The sequence below is a fragment of the Bos indicus x Bos taurus genome, chromosome 15 (genome assembly GCF_003369695.1).
Source record: "Bos indicus x Bos taurus breed Angus x Brahman F1 hybrid chromosome 15, Bos_hybrid_MaternalHap_v2.0, whole genome shotgun sequence".
Lineage (NCBI taxonomy): Eukaryota > Metazoa > Chordata > Mammalia > Artiodactyla > Bovidae > Bos > Bos indicus x Bos taurus.
The window spans coordinates 27,443,374-27,463,272 of NC_040090.1; the positions used below are offsets into that span (position 1 = coordinate 27,443,374).

At 53.3% G+C, this 19,899-nt stretch overlaps 1 protein-coding gene across 3 annotated transcripts in view; it reads right to left on the reverse strand.

Moving 5' to 3' along the window:
• Positions 1–19,899, reverse strand: part of MYO7A (myosin VIIA) — a 103,972-nt gene that overhangs the window by 68,796 nt on the left and 15,277 nt on the right. For all 3 annotated transcript variants that reach the window (XR_003514674.1, XM_027562807.1, XM_027562808.1), the window contains exons 3-10: positions 18,695–18,808; positions 14,486–14,638; positions 4,172–4,356; positions 3,372–3,493; positions 3,137–3,279; positions 2,769–2,882; positions 1,231–1,384; positions 436–512 (exon numbers count right to left, since the gene is read on the reverse strand). Coding sequence is in view for 2 of the 3 variants with exons in the window: in XM_027562807.1 (XP_027418608.1) it covers positions 436–512; positions 1,231–1,384; positions 2,769–2,882; positions 3,137–3,279; positions 3,372–3,493; positions 4,172–4,356; positions 14,486–14,638; positions 18,695–18,808 (1,062 nt within the window). In the remaining variant the exon portion in view is untranslated. The remainder of the gene's footprint in view (positions 1–435; positions 513–1,230; positions 1,385–2,768; positions 2,883–3,136; positions 3,280–3,371; positions 3,494–4,171; positions 4,357–14,485; positions 14,639–18,694; positions 18,809–19,899) is intronic.

The window sequence follows — 19,899 nt, forward strand, 5'->3', positions numbered from 1 at the left end:
GGAAAACCGTTCCCCACAGCCCACAGCCCAGTCCTCCCCATTTGTCAAAACCACCCAAATGCCTCTCTCCTCCACAGCCCCTTCCCACCCCCAGGATGTCACCTGTCCCTCCAGGACTGGCTCCACTGGCTCAGACTCTGACTTTATTCATCCCAGTTTTCCAACTCAATGCAGAGGCTAGTATATATTTACTAGAAGACTGACTGACCCGCTCAGGGTCCCCAGACCCCCTCCCTCTCCAGGAGCAGCTGTACTAGGTTTCCACTCCTCCTCTGGGACCCGGTGCCAGCACAAATCCTGCACACAGCTGGTTGGTTCTCAGTGTTGAACTCCCAGGATTCTCCAAGCAGAGGGCCCCAGCTCCCTGCGCCAGAAGTCAAAACCGGTCCCTCTGAGAGAAAGAACAGCAGACGGGGACAGCAGACTCTCACTGACCTCCAGCAAGGACGCGGCTGTGGCCAGGGATGGCGAGAAGAGGACCTCGCAGGCATCCAGGTTTTCAAACGTGCGGTCTGTCAGCGGCACCAGGCACAGCGTCAGGCAAGGGAGGTGGGGGTGGGGGACAGCCTAGGGCAACGGGGTGGCTCTGCCCATGCTCAGGGGGACTGGCCTGTCTACGGAGGGCACCAGCACCAGGATTAAATGCTTTTCTGGGCTAATAGCTGTCTGACGAATGTTGTCTCCATGAGCCATGGGCACCATGAGGGCAGGAAGCAGGAATGCCCAGCATCTAGCCCCCTGCCTGACATCCAAGTAAGCAAACCCTAGCAATCATGCCCCCCTACCTCCCGTGACCCCTACTCCAGATGCCCAGAGTAAGCAGGGACTCCTGATACAGGCCTGGTGAATTTGCCTTGCTCTGGGCCTGACACCATCCGCCCTTCCCCAGATGTGCCCTACTCTGTCAGGCCTCAGGACCTTTGCACAGCTCTTGTTTCTGCTCAGTGCACCCGTTCCCCATGTCTCTGTCTTTCAAGACTCATTAGACTGTGAGCGCCTTAGATCTGGGATCATTCATTCATTCACTGAGCAAACTTTCCTAGGGCTCTTGCTCAGTCCAGGAACCACGCTGGACACCAGAGCAAGAGCAGAGTGGACCCGGCACCTGCCATGGCCTGGCACCACCCCCCAGCCCGGCACACTGTCAGTGCCCTGGGAGTGCTGGACGAGAGAACGCGTGTCCTTCGCTAGCCTTCCCTCCTCGCTAGAGGTGGCCGCTGGGCCCCTCACCCTCATACTGCAGGTTGCCCAGATGCAGGATGGCAGCTAGCAGCTTCGAGATCTCCCAGTTCTCCGTGTCCGTGAACATGAGCACCTTCATGGCTGAGCGGATGTTGGCATATTCCTGGCTGTCCTCGCGGCCCTCACAGATTACGCAGTTACCCTGGTGGCAGGAAGTTGGAAAGCAGGGAGCAGGAGGGTGTCACAGAGACCATAGGTTACCCCCAGAGAGGCAGTGCCTGGGCTGGGCCAGCCTGGGTTTCTGGGCACTGACCTCACCTAGGACTCCTCCAAGAAATCTAGAAAGCTCCTGGCTGGGCTTCTCAAGAACACGTTCCTGCATCAGGGGAGCCTGGATGCCCCTTCTTCCCAAGAGTGAGAGGACCCAGGTCACTGATGCCAGGCTTGCCACTGCCACCCTGCCCTGCAGTCACAGCACCAAGGCCTTACCATGCCCCTCACCCGCTATGGACACACACTCTCAGGGACTTGAACCCCTCACCAGGTGCAGCCTGGGGTGGAAGGTGGGGTGGTGACTGTGGACAGGCAGGGTGTCAAGGGGTCTGCCCCACTGTGTGTGCCTATGAGACGTGTGTGTGTTTGTGTGTGTCCAAGTGTGCCAGCCAGCTAAAGGAAGTGTCCAGGAAGGCCTGTCACCTACAACACACACACGCCTTTGTTGTCCCATATCCCTCAAGTGCTGTAGCCCGTGTTTGTGTCCACGCGGCCGGCGAAGCTTGGGTCTAGACAACCAGGCATGGGCTCCTCCCAGGGCAGAGGAAGCCAGTGCCCCCCCAAGCCAGCCTGCTGTGTGCATGGCCCCTCAGTGGCACTGAGTGGCAGCAAAGGCCTCTGGCCCCCTTATCCTTGGTGGCCAGACCCCAGCAAGAGGCTGGCACCAGGGCCTGGCAACCAGCTAGCACCCAAGGCTGAAGCCACAGCAGCCTGTGCTCCACAATCCTGAGGGGGGTGGGGTGGGGGGGCCCGGCAGAGGTCACAGCCTCCACGACCTCAAAAACTAAAGTACCACAGAACATGTGTGCAGGCAGGGCCGAGTGTGTAGACACGCAGGCACGCGCGTGTCTGTGTCCCTGGGTCTGGGACACCTACACATTTAGGAATGTGTGTATCTGTGGTGGGCTTCCCAGCCGACGCTAGTGGTAAAGGACCCGCTGCCAAGGTAAGACGTATGAAAGACGCAGGTTCAATCGCTGGGCCAGGAAGATCCCCTAGAAGAGGGCATGCCAACCCACTCCAGTATCCTTACCTGGAGAATCCCATGGACAGAGGAGCCTGGTGGGCTACAGTCCATGGGGTCACAATGAGTCAGACACAACCGAAGCATTATTACTAGTATCTGTGGCAAGAATTCATCTAGATGGATGGGGGAGCAAGTGTGTGCCCACATGGGGAACACGCTTTATGGTAGGCTGGTGCCCATCAGAGGATGAAAAAAAGCCCACAGAGAAGTTCCCACCCACCAGGCCTGGAGCTGGGGAGGGGCTGGGACAGGTGTCCGCCTCCCCGGGTGCCCACCTGGGCCTCACCATGGCCAAGTAGTTATAGTCCGTGGCCTGGCCCAGGCCCAGCTTCTTCTTCTGCTCCTCATTCATGCCCTCCAGCATGCAGTAGAACACGTGGTAATTCCTTTCATCTGGAGCCTGAAAACATGGGCACAAGGTGTTGGGGGATGGGAGGGCAGGACGGGCCATCGGGCAGCAGACAATCAGACTATAAGCAGTTCACTGTTTTAACAAGTGTCTTTCATGAAAAAGTGCCCACGGGTGGGTTTCCTGATGGGATCCCAGGACCTGAGGCAAGCAAGCAGGGACACAGGGACGAGCAAGGCTATGCCAAGTGCACCCCACACTCCCCACCCCGAGTCAGGGGCTCCTGTGCAGGGGCTCAGGCCCACCTGGCGACAGACTCGTGACTTCTCCAGCAGGTACTGCTCGATCCTGGCGCCCTCGATGGCGCCCCGCTTGTTGAAGTGGATGTCGATGTACTTCCCGAAGCGGCTTGAGTTGTCATTGCGGATGGTCTTAGCATTCCCAAACGCTGCAAGGGTCATGGGTCATGGGTCACGGTCAATGTCAACTTCCCCCCTGCCCCACAGCCACCCAGCTCCTCCCTGAGAGCCCCAGTCCTACCTTCCAAGATGGGAGTTGCTTCCAGCACCTGCTGTTCAATCCACGAGTGCTGCCCGCTGATGGCCGCCAGGAACTGCAGGATCAGCTTCGTGCTCTCTGTCTTCCCTGCCCCAGACTCCCCACTGCAGAGGAGACACAGGCAGAGGTGGGACCTGTTACAGCTGCTGTCCCACTCCAATCAGCTCCTCATCAGTAAAATGGGCTGAAACTAAGGACCTTTCGGGGCTTCCCTGGTAGTTCAGATGGTAAAGAATCTGCCTGCATTGCGGGAGACCTGGGTTCAATCCCTGGGTTGGGAAGATCCCGTGGAGGAGGGCATGGTGACCCACTCCAGTATTCTTGCCTGGAGAATTCCACAGATAGAGGAGCCTGGTGGGCTACAGTCCATGGAGTCACAAAGAGTCAGACATGACTAAGTGACAAACACTTCACTTTCAAGGACTTTTCAAACCTGGGGAAGGTAAAAGGAGCTTGGTTAACTTTCCTTCCCCTCCATCCATACTGCCATACCGCATGGCATTAACTTTGTCAATTTTCTGTCAATTAAGCATGTCAATGCTTTGTTCTTTTATCCTCTGCCCAAGAAAGAATAGGAGCCTGAGATTGCAACTGACCATAATTTAACAGGAGCCAGCAGTAAGGTTGGCATCAAAAGCTAACATGAGCTCTGGTGACATTAATAAAGATATAAGGCCTGGGAAAGGGGAGGTGATTCTCTATATTATGAGGCATTAGCAGGAGCATAGAGCAGGAGTTCTAGAGGCTGAGCCTGGAGCTCCATGCTGGTGCTGGGTGCCCACCTGATGATGCAGCACTGGTCACGGCTGTTGCGCTTCATATTGAAGTAGCAATTGTCAGCAATGGCAAAGATGTGGGGGGGCATCTCCCCAATCTTCTTGTTGGTATACTGGCGGATGTGTTCTGGCGAGTAGATAGAGAGCAGCTGGTAGGGGTTCACAGCCACCAAGATGGAGCCCGTGTAGGTCTGTGGGCAACAAGGAACAGAGAGCTCATCCCTTCCTATGTGGGGAAGCTCTGATTCTAGAAAGCTCTCAGGCTCTGCCCTACTCCGTCCCTCTGGAAGGCAGAGCACTGGCTTTGGTGTTGGAATCCTACCTCCCTATGAGCTGGGCGGGGGGTCGGGGGGGTGTAGGCAGAGGGCTTCAGGTTAGCATTGGGGCAGCTCAGAGTAGGTGCTTAGAAACATTTGATGAAAGGAGGAAGCGGGGGGTGGGGGAGGGAAGGAGGGTCTCGAAGCCTCAATTTCCTTATCTTTATCTGTAAAATGGGTATAATATAACTGTCTATGAAGATTAAAGAAGATAGTGGACTTTAAAATTCATAGCACCCTGCAGGTAATCCTCAAAGGCTGACTCCCACCTTTGCCTGCAAACCTTGCACCTCAAACTATGGGAGTGACATTCACAAACTGGACCTTTCCAGAGTGGAGGCGATGTGTGGGTGAGAAGGGAATGGAATGAAGCCATCAAGAGCTAAAGGGGCTGGGTGGGCTCCTGTCTCTGCAGCACTGCCCCTGCACTCTGGGGAACAGAGCACCCCCAGCCACCCTAGGTGGTGTGGGCACAGGGGCCAGACACACCTCAGAGAGCCTTCCGGGGGTTTCCCTCCTCCAGCTCCTTGGTTAGTGCACCTGGGTGCCAAATTTCCTGCTGTGGACCCAGATCCTGCCACACAGGGGACAACGAGGCCTGGTCCTCCTGCCTCCAGGTCACAGTGAGGCCCTCGGGGTTACTTCTCCTCCACTCCCCACTGCTCCCCCCTCCAACTGTAAAAGGTCACGCACAGCCTATCATTGGTGATGGATCTATTGACATCTGAGCCCAGATGGGCTGAAGAAAGTTGTGAGTATGTAGGGAAGGGATCTGCCTCATCCATCCCCTCCCACCTGGGGCCGTGGGCATCACACCAGAGCCACAGCCACACCCTGGCAGCCTCAGCCCCTAGGCGGCCATGCAGGGTAAGCACTGCTGCCAGCACCGCATACCAAGCCAGTGCCCACCCCATGGCCAGCTGTGCCATGCAAAGCAGTCCTGGCCTGAGCGCCCCAAACCCAGGCTTCTGTCCTACCAGACACCGCCCTTCTGAGCCCCAGAGGACCCTCCTCTCCCCATCCTGGCTCTTCCTCTGAGTAGCCCATGCCAGAAGCAGCTGAGCCTCACCAGGCTGACCGCCTGACCGTGTGCCAGAGCCTGAGCAGCAGAGATGGGGCGGGATGGGGAAGGAGGCTGGAGGGGAGCTGCCAGGCCAAGTACATATGGAGAGCAGGAACCTGCTCTGTGCTACTCACCCGCCCTCCACAGTTAGTCTGAGGTTGGAAAGTAGGGACAAAAGAGAACTCGTCAGTGGGAATGGGGTGATAAGGATCTGCTCCACCAGCAACACCCAGCACAGCCCAGGTGAGTCTATTGGGCTGACTCCCCAGAGCAGGACCTGTCAACCTCTAGCCCCAGGGGGCCTCGGCCACTGTCCCCCACAGCTCAGTCCTGCCAAGCAGTGGGAATCAGCTAGATTATGGTCCCCAGGTGGGAGAGACAGCCACAAGAAACATCCCTGTGAATTTAAAAAGATGATAACGATAACCCTGTATGCGAGACAGCAAAAGAGACACAGATGAATAGAGCAGTCTTTTGGACTCTGTGGGAGAGGGCAAGGGTGGGATGATCTGGGAGAATGGTGTTGAAATATGTATATTATCATATATGAAACAAATTGCCAGTCCAGGTTCAGTGCATGAGACAGGGCACTCGGGGCTGGTGCACTGGGATGACCCAAAGAGATGGGATGGGGAGGGAGGTGGGCGGGGGGGTTCAGGATGGGGAACACATGTACACCCGTGGCAGAGCAAAACCACTACAATATTGTTAAGTAATTAGCCTCCAATTAAAATAAATAAATTTATATTTTTAAAAATTTAACTTACAAAAAAAATCCCTGTGGCAAATCTCTACTTCTCTGTCTGTCCATCTGTAAAAGGGGTATGGTTAACACCCACCTCCCAAGGTTGCTGTAAAGACCAAAGGGCACAACCTTTGGACAGGTGCCTGGTGCAGAGCTGGCTGTCCACAAGCGCCTTCCTTTCTTCTGAGTATTTCCTTAACGGCAGGCATGGCTCTCAACCACTTGGCCCTTGATTGCCATGTGGTCTGAGGCCGACTGTGTGCTGTCGTTCAGGAACCCTTCCCTGAGGCACAAGGGAAAGCTGACACCCACAGCTGACTGCCAGGGAGGAAGAGCCTGGGGCCAAGGGAACTCACCCCAGGCACACAAGGTGGAGAGGGTGCAGGCAGGCAGAAGGCTCTCGGTGGGAATCAAGCACAGGGCAGTGAAAGGACAGGGCATTTGGGAAGATGGCTAGGGAAAGGTCACCCTGACAGCCAGGGAGGATAAATAGCAGTTACAGAGGCTGGAGGCAGACGCGCTATTTCAAACCCAATGAACCGGTCAACGGGGGAGTCAAAGCCAGACCGAGGTGGCCCTGAGGAGAGGCTCGGTGACCAAGCACAGGGAGGGGCAGTGCCAGAGAGGGCGAGGGTGCACTGAGACACCACGAGGAGCCTTCCCGGGGCTGGGCCTGGACCCTTTCTCCCCATCACCCTTCCGTGGCCCTCTCTCCTCTGCCCACAGCCCAAAGGGCCCTCCTGAGCACTAGGCCCCTCAGCCCTCTGCCTCCTGGACATCCCCACTTGATGTCCACCAGCCTGCCCAGACCACAGCCCACTCTCCCCTCCAACCCTGCTCCTCCTCTGCCTCCCAGCTCGGCCATCAGTGCCACCACTGTCCTTCACCACCATCTTCACCAGGGCGGGATGCTGGGGGAGGCTCCCCCTCCTTCCTAACAACCCACTTCTCTCCATGGACATGGCCATGTTCCTGGCCAGGCACCTCCCTTTGGACTCCCAGCTTCCACCATGCCCTCTACAATCTGTCCACCACTGGGAATCTGGGTCAGCTCTTTGAAAATCTGACCGTGTCATCCCCCTGCTAAAAACCTTCAAGAGGTTCCCCGTGGCCTCAGGACAAAGTCCATATCCTTTCCCTGCCCACAAGACCCCTGAGCCCTGGCCCCTGACAGCCACAGCCCACAGACAGAGGCTCTCTTCACATTAAACTCTCAGTTAAAAACATCACACTCCATCCCCTTCCCCCTCACCCAGCTCATGACCGATCATTCCTTTCATCCAAGAGATAACCGCTTCCTCCGCAGGAAGCCAGCACCCTCCCATGTGACCCATCACAGCCTGCCTGGCTCCTTTCACTTGACCATCTGACTCCTCCATAATTCTGGTTCAAGGCCTCTGGCCCCAGCCTTGCTCTCCTCTCTACCTGGGGTCAGTACTATGCACAGTACATAGGATATGCTCAGCAAGTGTGTGGTGAGTGAATGAAGAGTGACTAAATTAATGGATGGAGAAGAAATTCACTGTTGTCCACAGGAAGCAGCAAGGAAGGGAGCTAAGGGGACAAGGGTTAGTTGCTCAGTCATGTCCGACTCTCTGCAACCCCATAGACAATAGCCTGCCAGGCTCCTCTGTCCACAGAATTCTCCAGGCAAGAATGCTGGAGTGGATTGCCATGCCCTTCTCCAGGGGATCTCCTGCATTGCAGGCAGATTCTTTACCACCTGAGCCACCAAGAAAGTCCATAACGGGAGACCCCTGTCAGCAATACTGTGGCAGCCCTGCCTATGCTGATAGGAAGGATGGCCGGGGGCTGTGGCTAGTGGAAAAGCACACAACAGTCTGGGCAGCAATGCTATCATATGTGTAGAAAAAATTTTAGCATAATTTAATATCACAGATATCATATATACATAGTCTTTTTCTTGGAGGATAGATAAGAAGTTAGTAGCAGTGGTTGTGTCTGTGGCAGAAGGAATACTTTCCAATCTGTAGTGCCTGCACCCATTTCAAGTTAAATAATGAAAAAGCCTCTTCCTTCAGAGAGAGGACTCACCTCAGCAGAGGAACAAGGACACACCCCCTGTTGGGCACAGGATTTGCAGCTCCCAGGCTATCCCTCCCTGTGCTGTTAGAAGGCCCCTGTGAGGTATAGTTACGACGCTCCTTCTCAGATGGGAGAACTGAGCCTCCAAGAAGGGGAGGGACTTGCCAAGGTCACACAGCAGATAAGTGGGGAGTGGGATAATGGAGGGACCCTGGCACCAGAGCCCCAGCTCTCACCTCCCCACCTGGACTCCCCCAAATCCCAGGGATTCACCTGCAAGGCTGTGAGGCTGGTGGTAGGGGAGGCAGAAGAAGTGAGGGGCTTGGCCACTGCTGACAATGAGACTAAGGCCTCTCTCTGCACCTCAGCACGTGTCCACCCCCTTAGGCTCTGGGCACTGCTCTCTGAGCCCCTCTGGCCCTGTCTCTCCAAGGGTTCACGGTAAACAGAGGGTTAATGTCCACTCCCCAACACTGGCATTTTGTTAAGTCTCCAGTGATAAAGCCCACCCTGTGGGGCCGTGGGCTGGGGTAGGGAAGAGATAAGGATTATTCCTGAGTCAAGGACATAGCACACAGGTCCCTGGGGGGCCCCAAGTTCCAGGTGAAGATCAAGGAGCCTCTCTTGGCTCAGAGACACACCCCAGGAGATATGGTAGGAATCCACCTCCTCCTCTGGGAAACCCCTGGGCCTGCTATCCCTGGGGCCTTCCGCTTAGCAGGCCATGGAGACCAAGATACACATACTATACCAACGTCACAGAGCTACCCAACCCATTGTACCAAAGGGGTGACAGAGACCAGAAATGAGTAGGGATTCTCCAAAGGTCACCTGCCAACACCTGGATCCAGGTCTCCCAGCTCCCAGACCAGAGCTCCAGTCCCTACTCAGCTTCAGCCCTGCCACCTGTTCCCTGAAAGACCCGGCAATGACCCCTGGCCTCTGGGACCACCCAATGAGAGGTTGCTGTTTACTCTTTAGTCACTAAGTCATGTCCAACTCATTGCGACCCCATGGACTGTAGCCTACCAGGCTCCTCTGTCCATGGGATTTCCCATGCAAAAACACTGGAGTGGGTTGCCATTTCCTTCTCCAGGGGATCTTTCCAACCCAGGAATCAAACTTATATCTCCTGCATTGGAAGGTGGGTTCTTTACCACTGAGCCACCAGGGTAACCCACATAAGGGGTACTATGAGGATTAAATCAGTTAATTCATGTAAAATACTTATAACAGTGCCTAGCATAAGTTGAAGACTCAATAAACATTATTCATGGTAGTCTTCTAGAGATTAAAAATGCTGCCTTATCTGTGTGCTAAGTTGCTTCAGTCGTGTCTGACTCTTTGCAACCCTGTAGACTGTAGTCTGCCAAGCTCCCCTGTCCATGCAATTTTCCAGGCCAGAACACGGGAATGGGTTGCCATTTCCTCCTCCAGTGGATCTTCCCAACCCAGATATCGAACCCACATCTCTTAGGTCTCCTGCACTGGTGGTGGGTTCTTTATCACTAACACCACCTGGGTGCTAAAATTACACTAAAACAAAAAGATTCATTTCTGCCATATTACTCAGATATATACAGTAGAGATTAAGACAAAATTGCTCTAAACCTCACTCATCATATAGTATCAATGCTATAAGCAACCAACATCTCAATCTCACAAAAAAGTTTACTAACCCAATACTAAGTACTCGTCTGACTCAACAGAAGCACACTGTATCTTTTGGTATATCTGATATATTCTGAGTATTTGATATAGTGATCAAATGCAGAATCATGAACATGTATATAACCCCTTCTTCAGAAGTTACTGATACTTGGTGGAACCAATGCTACCATAGTCTTAACTCACAATCCTACTGTAAATTACTCTACAAATTATCTCACACTTGAAATTAACAAATACTAACCATTCCCACTAACCATTCCTTTGGAAGGAAAGTTATGACCAACCTAGATAGCATATTCAAAAGCAGAGACATTACTTTGCCAACAAAGGTCCGTCTAGTCAAGGCTATGGTTTTTCCAGTGGTCATGTATGGATGTGAGAGTTGGACTGTGAAGAAGGCTGAGTGCCAAAGAATTGATGCTTTTGAACTGTGGTGTTGGAGAAGACTCTTGAGAGTCCCTTGGACTGCAAGGAGATCCAACCAATCCATTCTGAAGGAGATCAGCCCTGGGATTTCTTTGGAAGGAATGATGCTAAAGCTGAAACTCCAGTACTTTGGCCACCTCATGTGAAGAGCTGACTCATTGGGAAAGACTCTGATGCTGGGAGGGATTGGGGGCAGGAGGAGAAGGGGACAACAGAGGATGAGATGGCTGGATGGCATCGCTGACTCGATGGACGTGAGTCTCAGTGAACTCCGGGAGTTGGTGATGGACAGGGAGGCCTGGCGTGCTGCGATTCATGGGGTCGCAAAGAGTTGGACACGACTGAGCAACTGAACTGAACTGAACTGAACCATTCCCACTGCATCTTGGTCAAAGGGATTCCAGTTCACATTCTCAGGATATCGTGAAAGGACCTTAGACTTGAATGTTTGTCTCAGTGGTGTCTGCTCAAAATTTTCTCCTTCAGTTGAGAGGTTGCTAAGGGTCCTCTGAGGGCTCTGCCTCTCTTAGGGTGCCTGAGGCTAATTTACGGCCCTGGGGTGCTGTCCCTCAGGCTCCTGGAGGCAGACCAGCTGGAGTAGGCAAGCCCTGGGCAGACAGTCAGGGACAGAGCATCCTCCAGGCCCAAGGCTATGAGTGGCCAGGGTAATCTGAGGAAATCGCAGGTGCGTAGGGCTGTACCCAGGGTAACCTAAGCCATGAAGTAACCAGGGTTGCCATGGTTAGGGACAGGTACAGTTTCTGGGTGGGACAATAGCCCAGCTGCTTCTTCAAAGCCCTGGTCTAATCCTACTTCATCCATTCAGTCACAGAAGCATAGAGTCAGCAAGTCAAGGAAACCTCCTTGAGCCCTGCAGTTCTGGAGTGCAGGACCCTGCACCAACAGACACCCTGAATCTTAGGTCCACAGACTACGCAAGCTGGGGACCTTCCAGGTGCTGTGGCTGGATTTCTGACCGTGAGTCTCTGAATGGGAAAGAGAGCTTAGACATCTCATGCGGGCTCCATCTCCATGCCCTCCCCACCCCCACTTCCTATCCCTCACCCTAAAATCAGTCAGAATGGTTACTACTAGCAAAACCTCTAATGAGCTAAATGGTGCAGACCGCAGGGTTTTCTGGAGAATCCATAAATCTCTGGAATTCTTTTATTTGATCCCATAGTCAACCTAAGTAAGGCCATAACATCCAGGCTGATTTCTCTCCTGACTGCCTGCTAATCACACACAGAAGAACATTAGTTGCTCAGTCATGTCCAACTCTCTGTGACCCCATGAACTGTAGCCCACCAGGTTCCCCTGTCTATGGAATTCTCCATGCAAGAACACTGGAGTGGGTTGCCATTCCCTTCTCCAGAGGATCTTCCCAACCCAGGGATCCAACCTGGGTCTCCTGCATTGCAGGCATATTTTTTTCCATCTGAGCCACCAGGGAAGCCAGCTAATTAGTCTACTCTGAAACTTAACAAACCAGATTCACTGATCTGGGCAGTGAACAGAACTTCCTGAACTTTTGGGCAGTCCAGTGGTTAAGACTCTGTGCTTCCAATGCAGGGAGTGAAGCTTCAACCCCCAGTGGAGGAATTAAGATCTCATATACTATATGGCGCATCCAAAAAAAAAAAGATTTACTTATACCAGACTGTCTAAAATTTTTTCCTCTCTTCTCCCTTTTGGATCCTGTTTTTGCCTTTGTTCTTTGAATCAACCAACCAACTCCCTCACATAAGAGAAACCAGTTTGCTGGCAAAATCACTAAACTGTGTGCAAAAGAACCAACTACAAGCCTCAGAGTTATCCTTAGACATGGTATGCAGGGTCCCTGGTGGAGACAGCCCCCACTCAGCTCCTTCCTGTGAAGTTCCCCTCGACGGGAGACTGCATCAGGACGCGAGCTCTGCAGCAGCCTCCCTGGGCAGGCAGGGGGACAGGCTCCTGCTCACCTCCAGACCCAAGCATCACACTCCACCCAGGCCTGGGCGAGTGGCCATGGAGAGCCCCAGGTCTCTCCTGTGTCCACCTGCTATCCAAGGAGAGGAGGGGGCAGGGAACTGCCAAGAACTGGGGTGTTGACACCAGTGGTCCTGTAGGGCATCTCTGGCCTGGGCTCAAATCCTAGCCCCACCCCCCTGACTGGGTGATGCTGCTCATGTCTGGAGGTATCATCATGTCCTGCCCTCTGGATGAGGGAAGGAGTAAAAGGGGCTTTGTCAGTACTAAGGGGCTCCCTGAGAAAGCTGCTGTCTCTGCCTACACAATCAACACATGTCCAGGGCCAGAGCACAGCTTGAGAGCCCAGGGCTGCAGAAGGACCCAGAGTGGGGAGGGGGGCTCCCCAAAAGCTGAGGTGCCACAATGCCAGGGCTTCTGGGGGCCCTGAGAACTCCTTGTTGTACTTCCTCAGGCTCCCTCAGACTCTCCCGGCCCTGTCTCCCATTCACGGTCCTGACAACTCACTTGCCTGGCACGGTCCTGCCTCAGGTCTTCTGATCATGCAATGCCCCTTCCTGAATACCATCTCTCCTGGCATTCAGGAAGGGAACTGGGAGTGAGGCCTCACTTTCACAGACCCTGTGTGACCAGCTCTGCACTTATCACCCCACCTCCCCTGAGCATGACTGGCCTGGGGACCTGCCTCAGGGAGTTCCCTCCAGCTCTTTCTTTGTTGTACATCCATGGCTTCCTTTGCCCCTGAGCTGCTCAGGCCAGAGACATGCAGTGACCCCAGCACACAGCTCTACAACTCAGCCTTGTGAAGCCTCCTTCACAAGGAAACAAAAGTTTCCCTTTCTGTAAAATGGGACTATGGAGCTAGATCAGCCATTCTCAGAGAAGGGTGAGATCCCTGAGGATCCCCAGGATCCTTTCAGGAAGTCCATAAAGCCTTGTCTTTTCCACCAGCATATCTGTGAGGCCAGATTTTCTTCATACACTTCAGCCAAAACAATATCACATCAGTATGGATGTGTGGCAGAAAATCAGGTTGTCTTCTATTGAGTTGGCCAAAAAATTCAGAAGCAAACAAACTTTTTGGCCCACCATAATATTAAGTCAGATACTAAAGATATTTGAATTTGAAAACCTGTAAAACAGTGCCACTCTTCTCATTAATTTTTTTATACTGACAAATGTATTTTCTTAAAAATATGCTATGTTATTCTGTAATGGATTTTTGTGGTCATTTTTTAATGAATTAATAATTTTAAATGTCCTGGTTATAATTTGCAATATGGTAAATATCAATAGATATGACATACATAAACAAAAGCTCTTTGAGGCCCTCAATAATATTTAAGAGCATAAGGGGTTCCTGAGGCCAAAAAGTGTGAGGATCTCTAGACTAATGGTCTCGATGGGACCATCGTGTCCTGATGGTATTTGAGCTTACCTCTTGGGATCAACTCAGTCCTGGCTGAGTGAGATGTTCTTTATTTGTCCTCATGAGTTTCAAGGTGAGAAAGTGTGGCATGTGTGTATGACGGGTTCTAGTATCAAGGTTTTGGGGGATCCAGGAGCATGTTTCATCCTCCATCCCCTTCCTGAGGATACAGACTTCCAGCCCATCCTCCTCTTGACTTTGGAAGATCCATGGCAGGTCCTGATCCCACCGCAAATCCAGGGAAAACCACAGATCCCCCATCCCTGGGCAAAGCACCAAGCCTGGTGCCCTCCCCTGCCTGGTCTAGTCTCCCAGCAGTTTCAGCAGTCTCCCTACAGAGGTACAGGAACCCGTGGGAAAAAATTCCCGTTCTGCAATCACAGACCACACAAGAAAGTGTTAGTGGCTCAGTCGTGTCGGACTCTTTGTGACCCCATGGACTGTAGCCTGCCAGGCTCCTCTGTCCATGGGATTCCCCAGGCGATAACACTAAAGGGGGTTGACATCCAGAACAGAAGAGAAAATAAGCCACAGACAGAGCGGCTGTGGGCAAGGGCTGACTCCCTGATCCCAGCAGGCCAGCTGCGGAGGCGGGGCGGGGCGGGGCTACAAGTGGAAGGTGGGCGGGGCGGCTGGCTGGTGGGGCAAGACTCACGTAGATGAGATGGTCTCGGTATCTAATGAGCAGGTTGCGCAGGATGCCGGCTTCATTGAGGTCCCCCAAGCGGATCATGTCCTCCACGCCGTGGACTGAAGTGGGGTGCATGGGCTTGATGTGCGTGGCGTTCTGCGGGGAAATCCAGTGTTCCTGCGGAGATGCCCAGTGGCTAACGTCAGCTCGTCCTCCTGGGACACAGGCTGCACTCTGCCAGGGAAGGGTCCCTGGAGGGACGGGAACCCCGGATACCTGCGACCCCATAAGGGCCTCGTCCTCTCCTGCGGCCAAACACAATCAGTTCTAACAGGTTGACTCCCACGAGTAAAAGTGATACCACCTACCCTTAACCTCCATGGAGCGCTCTTCCTCCTCTTAGGAAATTCTCTTTTGCAGACCTTAGAGGTGGGCACGGCAGGGACTTTGGCCCTACCTTGTGGCGGTCATAAAAGGAATTAGTCCCTCCAGTCAGTTTATAGGATGGAGTGAAAAGTGTAATAATTGGACTTAGACTTGACCTCAAATCCAAACACCAGTAAACAGTAGTACAAAAAGTTACTCGGATAGTGCAATACTACTGCACTATCTCCTGCTGCCACGGGGTGGCAGATGGTTGCTCATCTGGGCAATCGCCTTGGCTTGTTCACAGAGCTTGCAAAGCCCTGGTTTCCTCTGACTGTTGGAATCCTCACCTCCTCACGGAGGTCTCCAGCACCCTCTACTCACAATCCTCACCTCTCAGAGAAATGGGAATCGCTCCTGTGCTCTGTAGTATGGCTATAACCTGGGTCAAACCTCCAAAGACCTCTGGGTCCCTCTCCCTATTCCCAAATACCAGAACTATAGGAGCCTGAGGACCAGGCAGGAGTCAGGGCCTCCTCTAGGCACCCCCACACCCCGGGTCTCCCACTGCAAGGCAGTGCTCACACTGGGTTACCATTGTGTGAACACGGTTCTGGCCCTGACCCCTCAATTTTCCCCAAGTCTGGGCGGTTAGGTTCCATGTTTGCTATAGCCTGGTTCACAGAGCTTCAAACAGGGGCCAGGCACAAAGACAGGGCAGAGAATTCCTGATGAACAGATGGCTGACTTCTGACTACTAGGAACCAAGTCTGAATTAAAAGCCAAGTCCTAGTCATGGAGAGAGCCCACAAGTCCCCTATTCCAGCTCCCTTACTTTACACGAGAAAACAGGATCAGAAGACCAAGGCCCTCAAAGAGCTCAAGGACAGGCTAGCCATTGCCAATGACTCCAGTTTCCCTGGCATTTCAAGGCACTTCCTGGGCCAGGGGCATTGCATTCCAGGTCAGGCCCTCACACAGCCCTGACGTGAATGGGCTGGATGGCGAGATCAGAGAACCCTCCTAGACTTTCCAATCCCGGGTGGAACATTCCTCTCTTCCATCCCATTTCTTGATAAAAGTTGATCCAATTGGAAAATTCCCTTTCCCTACTTGGTCCTAGGCCCTAGCATGGGCCAGAGGGGACACCTTGCCAGGCAGGCTGTCTGCCTTCCCCACTCGACCCCAGCCTGTTTCCATAATTCCTCCACAGGACACTTCAGCCCAGAGTTAAGAGGTAGCTCAGCCTCCGCAAGACCCGTAGCCCTGTGCATGTCAGTTTGCTTCCCTGAACCTCTACGACCTCATCTACTAAATGGGGATGAGAATAACAATCCCCTTTTCTTAGGGATGTTGGGAGGGTTAATAGATATGATAATGGTCAACTTTTGTTTCACTCCTGTCAGATCTAAAAAGCCCTAGTACCTGGTAACTGATCAACCAATCCTGGGTATTATCACTCTAACGCCTTCTAGTTTTTGTTGCAAAAGAGGTGTATATTCTCATTTGTTCCTCTTAACATTGCATCATGGAATTACTGGCCCTGTTTTACAGTGAGGCTGTACACTGGAGAGGTAGAGTGCTCTGCTCAGTTAAATGGCAGAGCTGAGCCTCTCCCCACTCCTTTCCTGCATGGAGAGTCACACAGCTGAGGTCAGCACCCCTCAGGTCAATGTCCACAGACAGCTACCACACAGACCAAAGTGTAACCAGGACAGAAACTGAGGCCTGGCCCTGAAGGTATACCAGGGAGAGACACAGAGGGCCTGGGGACACATTTGGGAAAGAGCTGACCTGGCAATGAATTCAGAGAGACAGGGACCATGTGCTCTGCAGAGGAGGGGAAGAAGGGAATGTTCAGTGATAAGAATGGCTTGGACAAAAGCAGAGTATTAGCACTTCAGTGAAGATGGGAACCGTGGCCTCTCATTGATTCAGCACATCTTCATAGAGAAACTTCTCTAGGGAGAGCTTCATCGTGCTCCAGGGAACCAGATGTGACTCACCTGGCCTCAGGTTGGGGGAGTCTGTGGCAGACAGAGAAGTCAAAGATGATAGCTTGGAGGTGGAGCAGGGAGGGAATGGGAGTGGGAAAAACTGGTGAAAGAAGAGGCCAGAAACCGCCGCCCCTCCACCTGCCGGGGCCCAGCACCACCGAAGCAACGCAGGCCCCATCCTGTTCCCAGCCAGTCAGTCACATTCCTCCCCACTCTGCAGCCCCCATTCTCAGAGCCTCTGTGGGGGCGAGTGGGAGTGGATCTCTGGGATCTGGTGACACAGTTACGGGACACCATCTGACATGCAACATGACCCAGGTGAAACTCAAGCCTGCAGGCAGAGTTCCTGGGCCCCACCCCGGGGGTTCCAGGCTGGTTCCTGGACCTATCTGTGCTGCCAGCCAGATTCTGCACCTGTTCTGCACCTGCAACCTCACAGGGGCTTCCTAGAGGGCCCTGGAACTGGAGCCTGTGGGATGACACTGCGGCACTCTGCTTTTAAAGCCCAGGGGACAAAAGTGTGGTTAACAGAACCGGAGCTCCAAAGTCGCCACTGAGATGTCAGGAGAGGAATCACACACACGGGGCCTGAGGCCCAGGATTCTGGCCCCTCACGCAGCATCCCTCACTAGCTCACTAGTGTGAGTGGTCCTGGGGTCCCTCCCTGGACTCCAGTTTCCCCTTGAGGTCACAGAGGCTGTCCTCCCTGCCCTTCACACACACTGTGAGGACTTAAAGACAGAACTTGGGTCAAAGGGCTTTGCAAACCCCAAAGCTGGTACCTCTGGAGGCTGCAGGGATAAATAATAGTGATGCCCCCACCTTTCCACAGCCAGTACTGGGCCTCTAGGATCCAGAGCCCACACCAACCCCCAGCAGAGCCTTCTTCTCCAAGTCACTGCACCCTTTCACTTCCATCAGACTTGGAGGCTAAGACGGGACTCTCTCTATGTCCCCAGCACCACCCAAAGCATTGGGTACAACCCAAATTATAGTGAACTGCATCTCCCTGGTCCCTCACATCTCTACCAAACCACAGCCTTATACTCCACACCACATTTACACATGCCCCCGCCACATACACATGTGTCATGCCCATGAACACACATCCAGAGTTCCCAGGCTTCCCCTCTTCCAGGCCACCCACCCATCTTCTCTAAGACTGGACCCTGACTTTAGACCTTTCCTTCCATCCCCAAGGCCCCATTCTCACTGCCTCTGAAATTTACACTTCCAGTGTCCCTTTCCTTCAGAGTCACAAGAGATAAAGGGTTCAACTGTTAGACTGATTCCTGGGCATCACTGGGGTGGACAGTGGATTCATCTGATGCTGTAACCCCACAGAACCAGACTGGCTGTTTTCAGAGCACCTCCCCATTTTCTGAGTCAATAACCCTGTGAGATAGTTGTCGTTATCTCCATTTTATAGAAAGGGAAACGGGTTCAGAAGGGAAAGAGATTTGGCCAAGGTTGCATAGCTTGGGCGTCAAGTGGGCAGGATGGGATTTGAATCCAGTCTCTCTGATCCCAAAGCATCCCTGAACCTAAGGAGCGCCCAGGCTAGTGCCACCTCCCTGCCCCCACCATATACACTCGCACGTCCACACAGACACACATCTCTAATACCAGGCAGAATGGACCGAAGTACTTATGGAAATTAGAACAAGTATCGTGGGGCAAAAGCGAGGTTCCTTCTCATGGGGGCTGTCAGGAAAGCTCCATGGAGGAAGGGAGCTCTGAGAGGCAGAAGTGGGGCCCAGGAACTGTCTCCACCGCCCTGAGGCCGGTCCCTGCTAGGTACCTGTGTCAGATCACCACCAGCCTGTGCCCCTGTCCAGGCACAGGGGCGGGATGGTAACAGGCTACTCACATTGCCTTCATCGTCCACCACCTGGATCTGCCCAGAATCACAGAGCTTCACCACCGCTCCAATGGGCACATCAAACTCCTGTCCGGATCTCAGGTCCATCCAGACGTAGTCACCCTGTGGGTGAGAGAGTCCCAGGTGAGCAGAGAGGGGCATCAGGAACACCTTCCGAGCAGTGCTGTGCCCACCCTGACCACCAGCAGCTCTTGCGTCGACCACAGAAGAGGAAAGAGAACCAGCTCTCGTGGAAGCCTTGGTGCCTGGTCCTCGGTTGGGCACTTACACAGTGTCATGACTGTCCCCAGTTTACAGACGAATAAGCAGAGGCTCAGAGAGGGGAACAGCTGAGACCACACAGCTAAGCAGCTTCAAACCCAGGCCTGCCCAAAGCCCGGCTCTCCCCAAGGCTCTACATCACATACAGGGACAGTAGACTCATTGAGGTTTAGGCAGAAACACCGAAGCACCCAAACCACTTCCCCTCCGTCCTAAAGGAGTAGTTCCCCCAGACATTCAAACAGCCTCCATCACCTCCAAGGTCAACACTCACAGTCACAGCTATGACCTCCCTGCAGTGACACTGCTGGGCCCCGTGACACACGTGGACATCGCTCTCAGCCACACTGTCTCCTGGCTTGTGGGGACAGCCCAACAGTGTCTCTTGGGGGTGGGCAGAGCGTCACATCTGTATCCCTTGCAGCATCCGGCACAGAGCCTGGCTCTCACTACATGCTCAGTGAGCATGCACGGAAGCCACATCTACAGCCCAGAGTCAGAGAATGGATTTAGAAGAACTACCTTTCAGCACTGGCATCAAACCCGCATGTACTGAGCACCTACTAGGTACAAGGCACCGATGGATCTAAATGCTGGGGGATCAAGCAGTGAGCATGGAGTCCACATTCTAGTTGGGAGGAGCCAGAAAAAATACTGAGGAAGTACATTCGGGTTGGAAGGAGGCAGAAAACAAGCACCTGAGCAAGTAATAGTCACTTGGGATAGCTGTAGTGTGGTGATGACAGTGATCCCAATGCTGGAGAATGACCAAGCCAGCCAAGCAGAGATCCAGTAGCTGGGGAAGCCACTCTGTGGAGGAAATCTCTGAACTGAGACCTGAAGGGCGAGAAGCAGACAGGCTAGGAAAGAGCAAGGGTAGAATTCTGGGCAGAGGAAATGACAAGGGCAAAGGCCCTCAGGCAGGAAGGAAG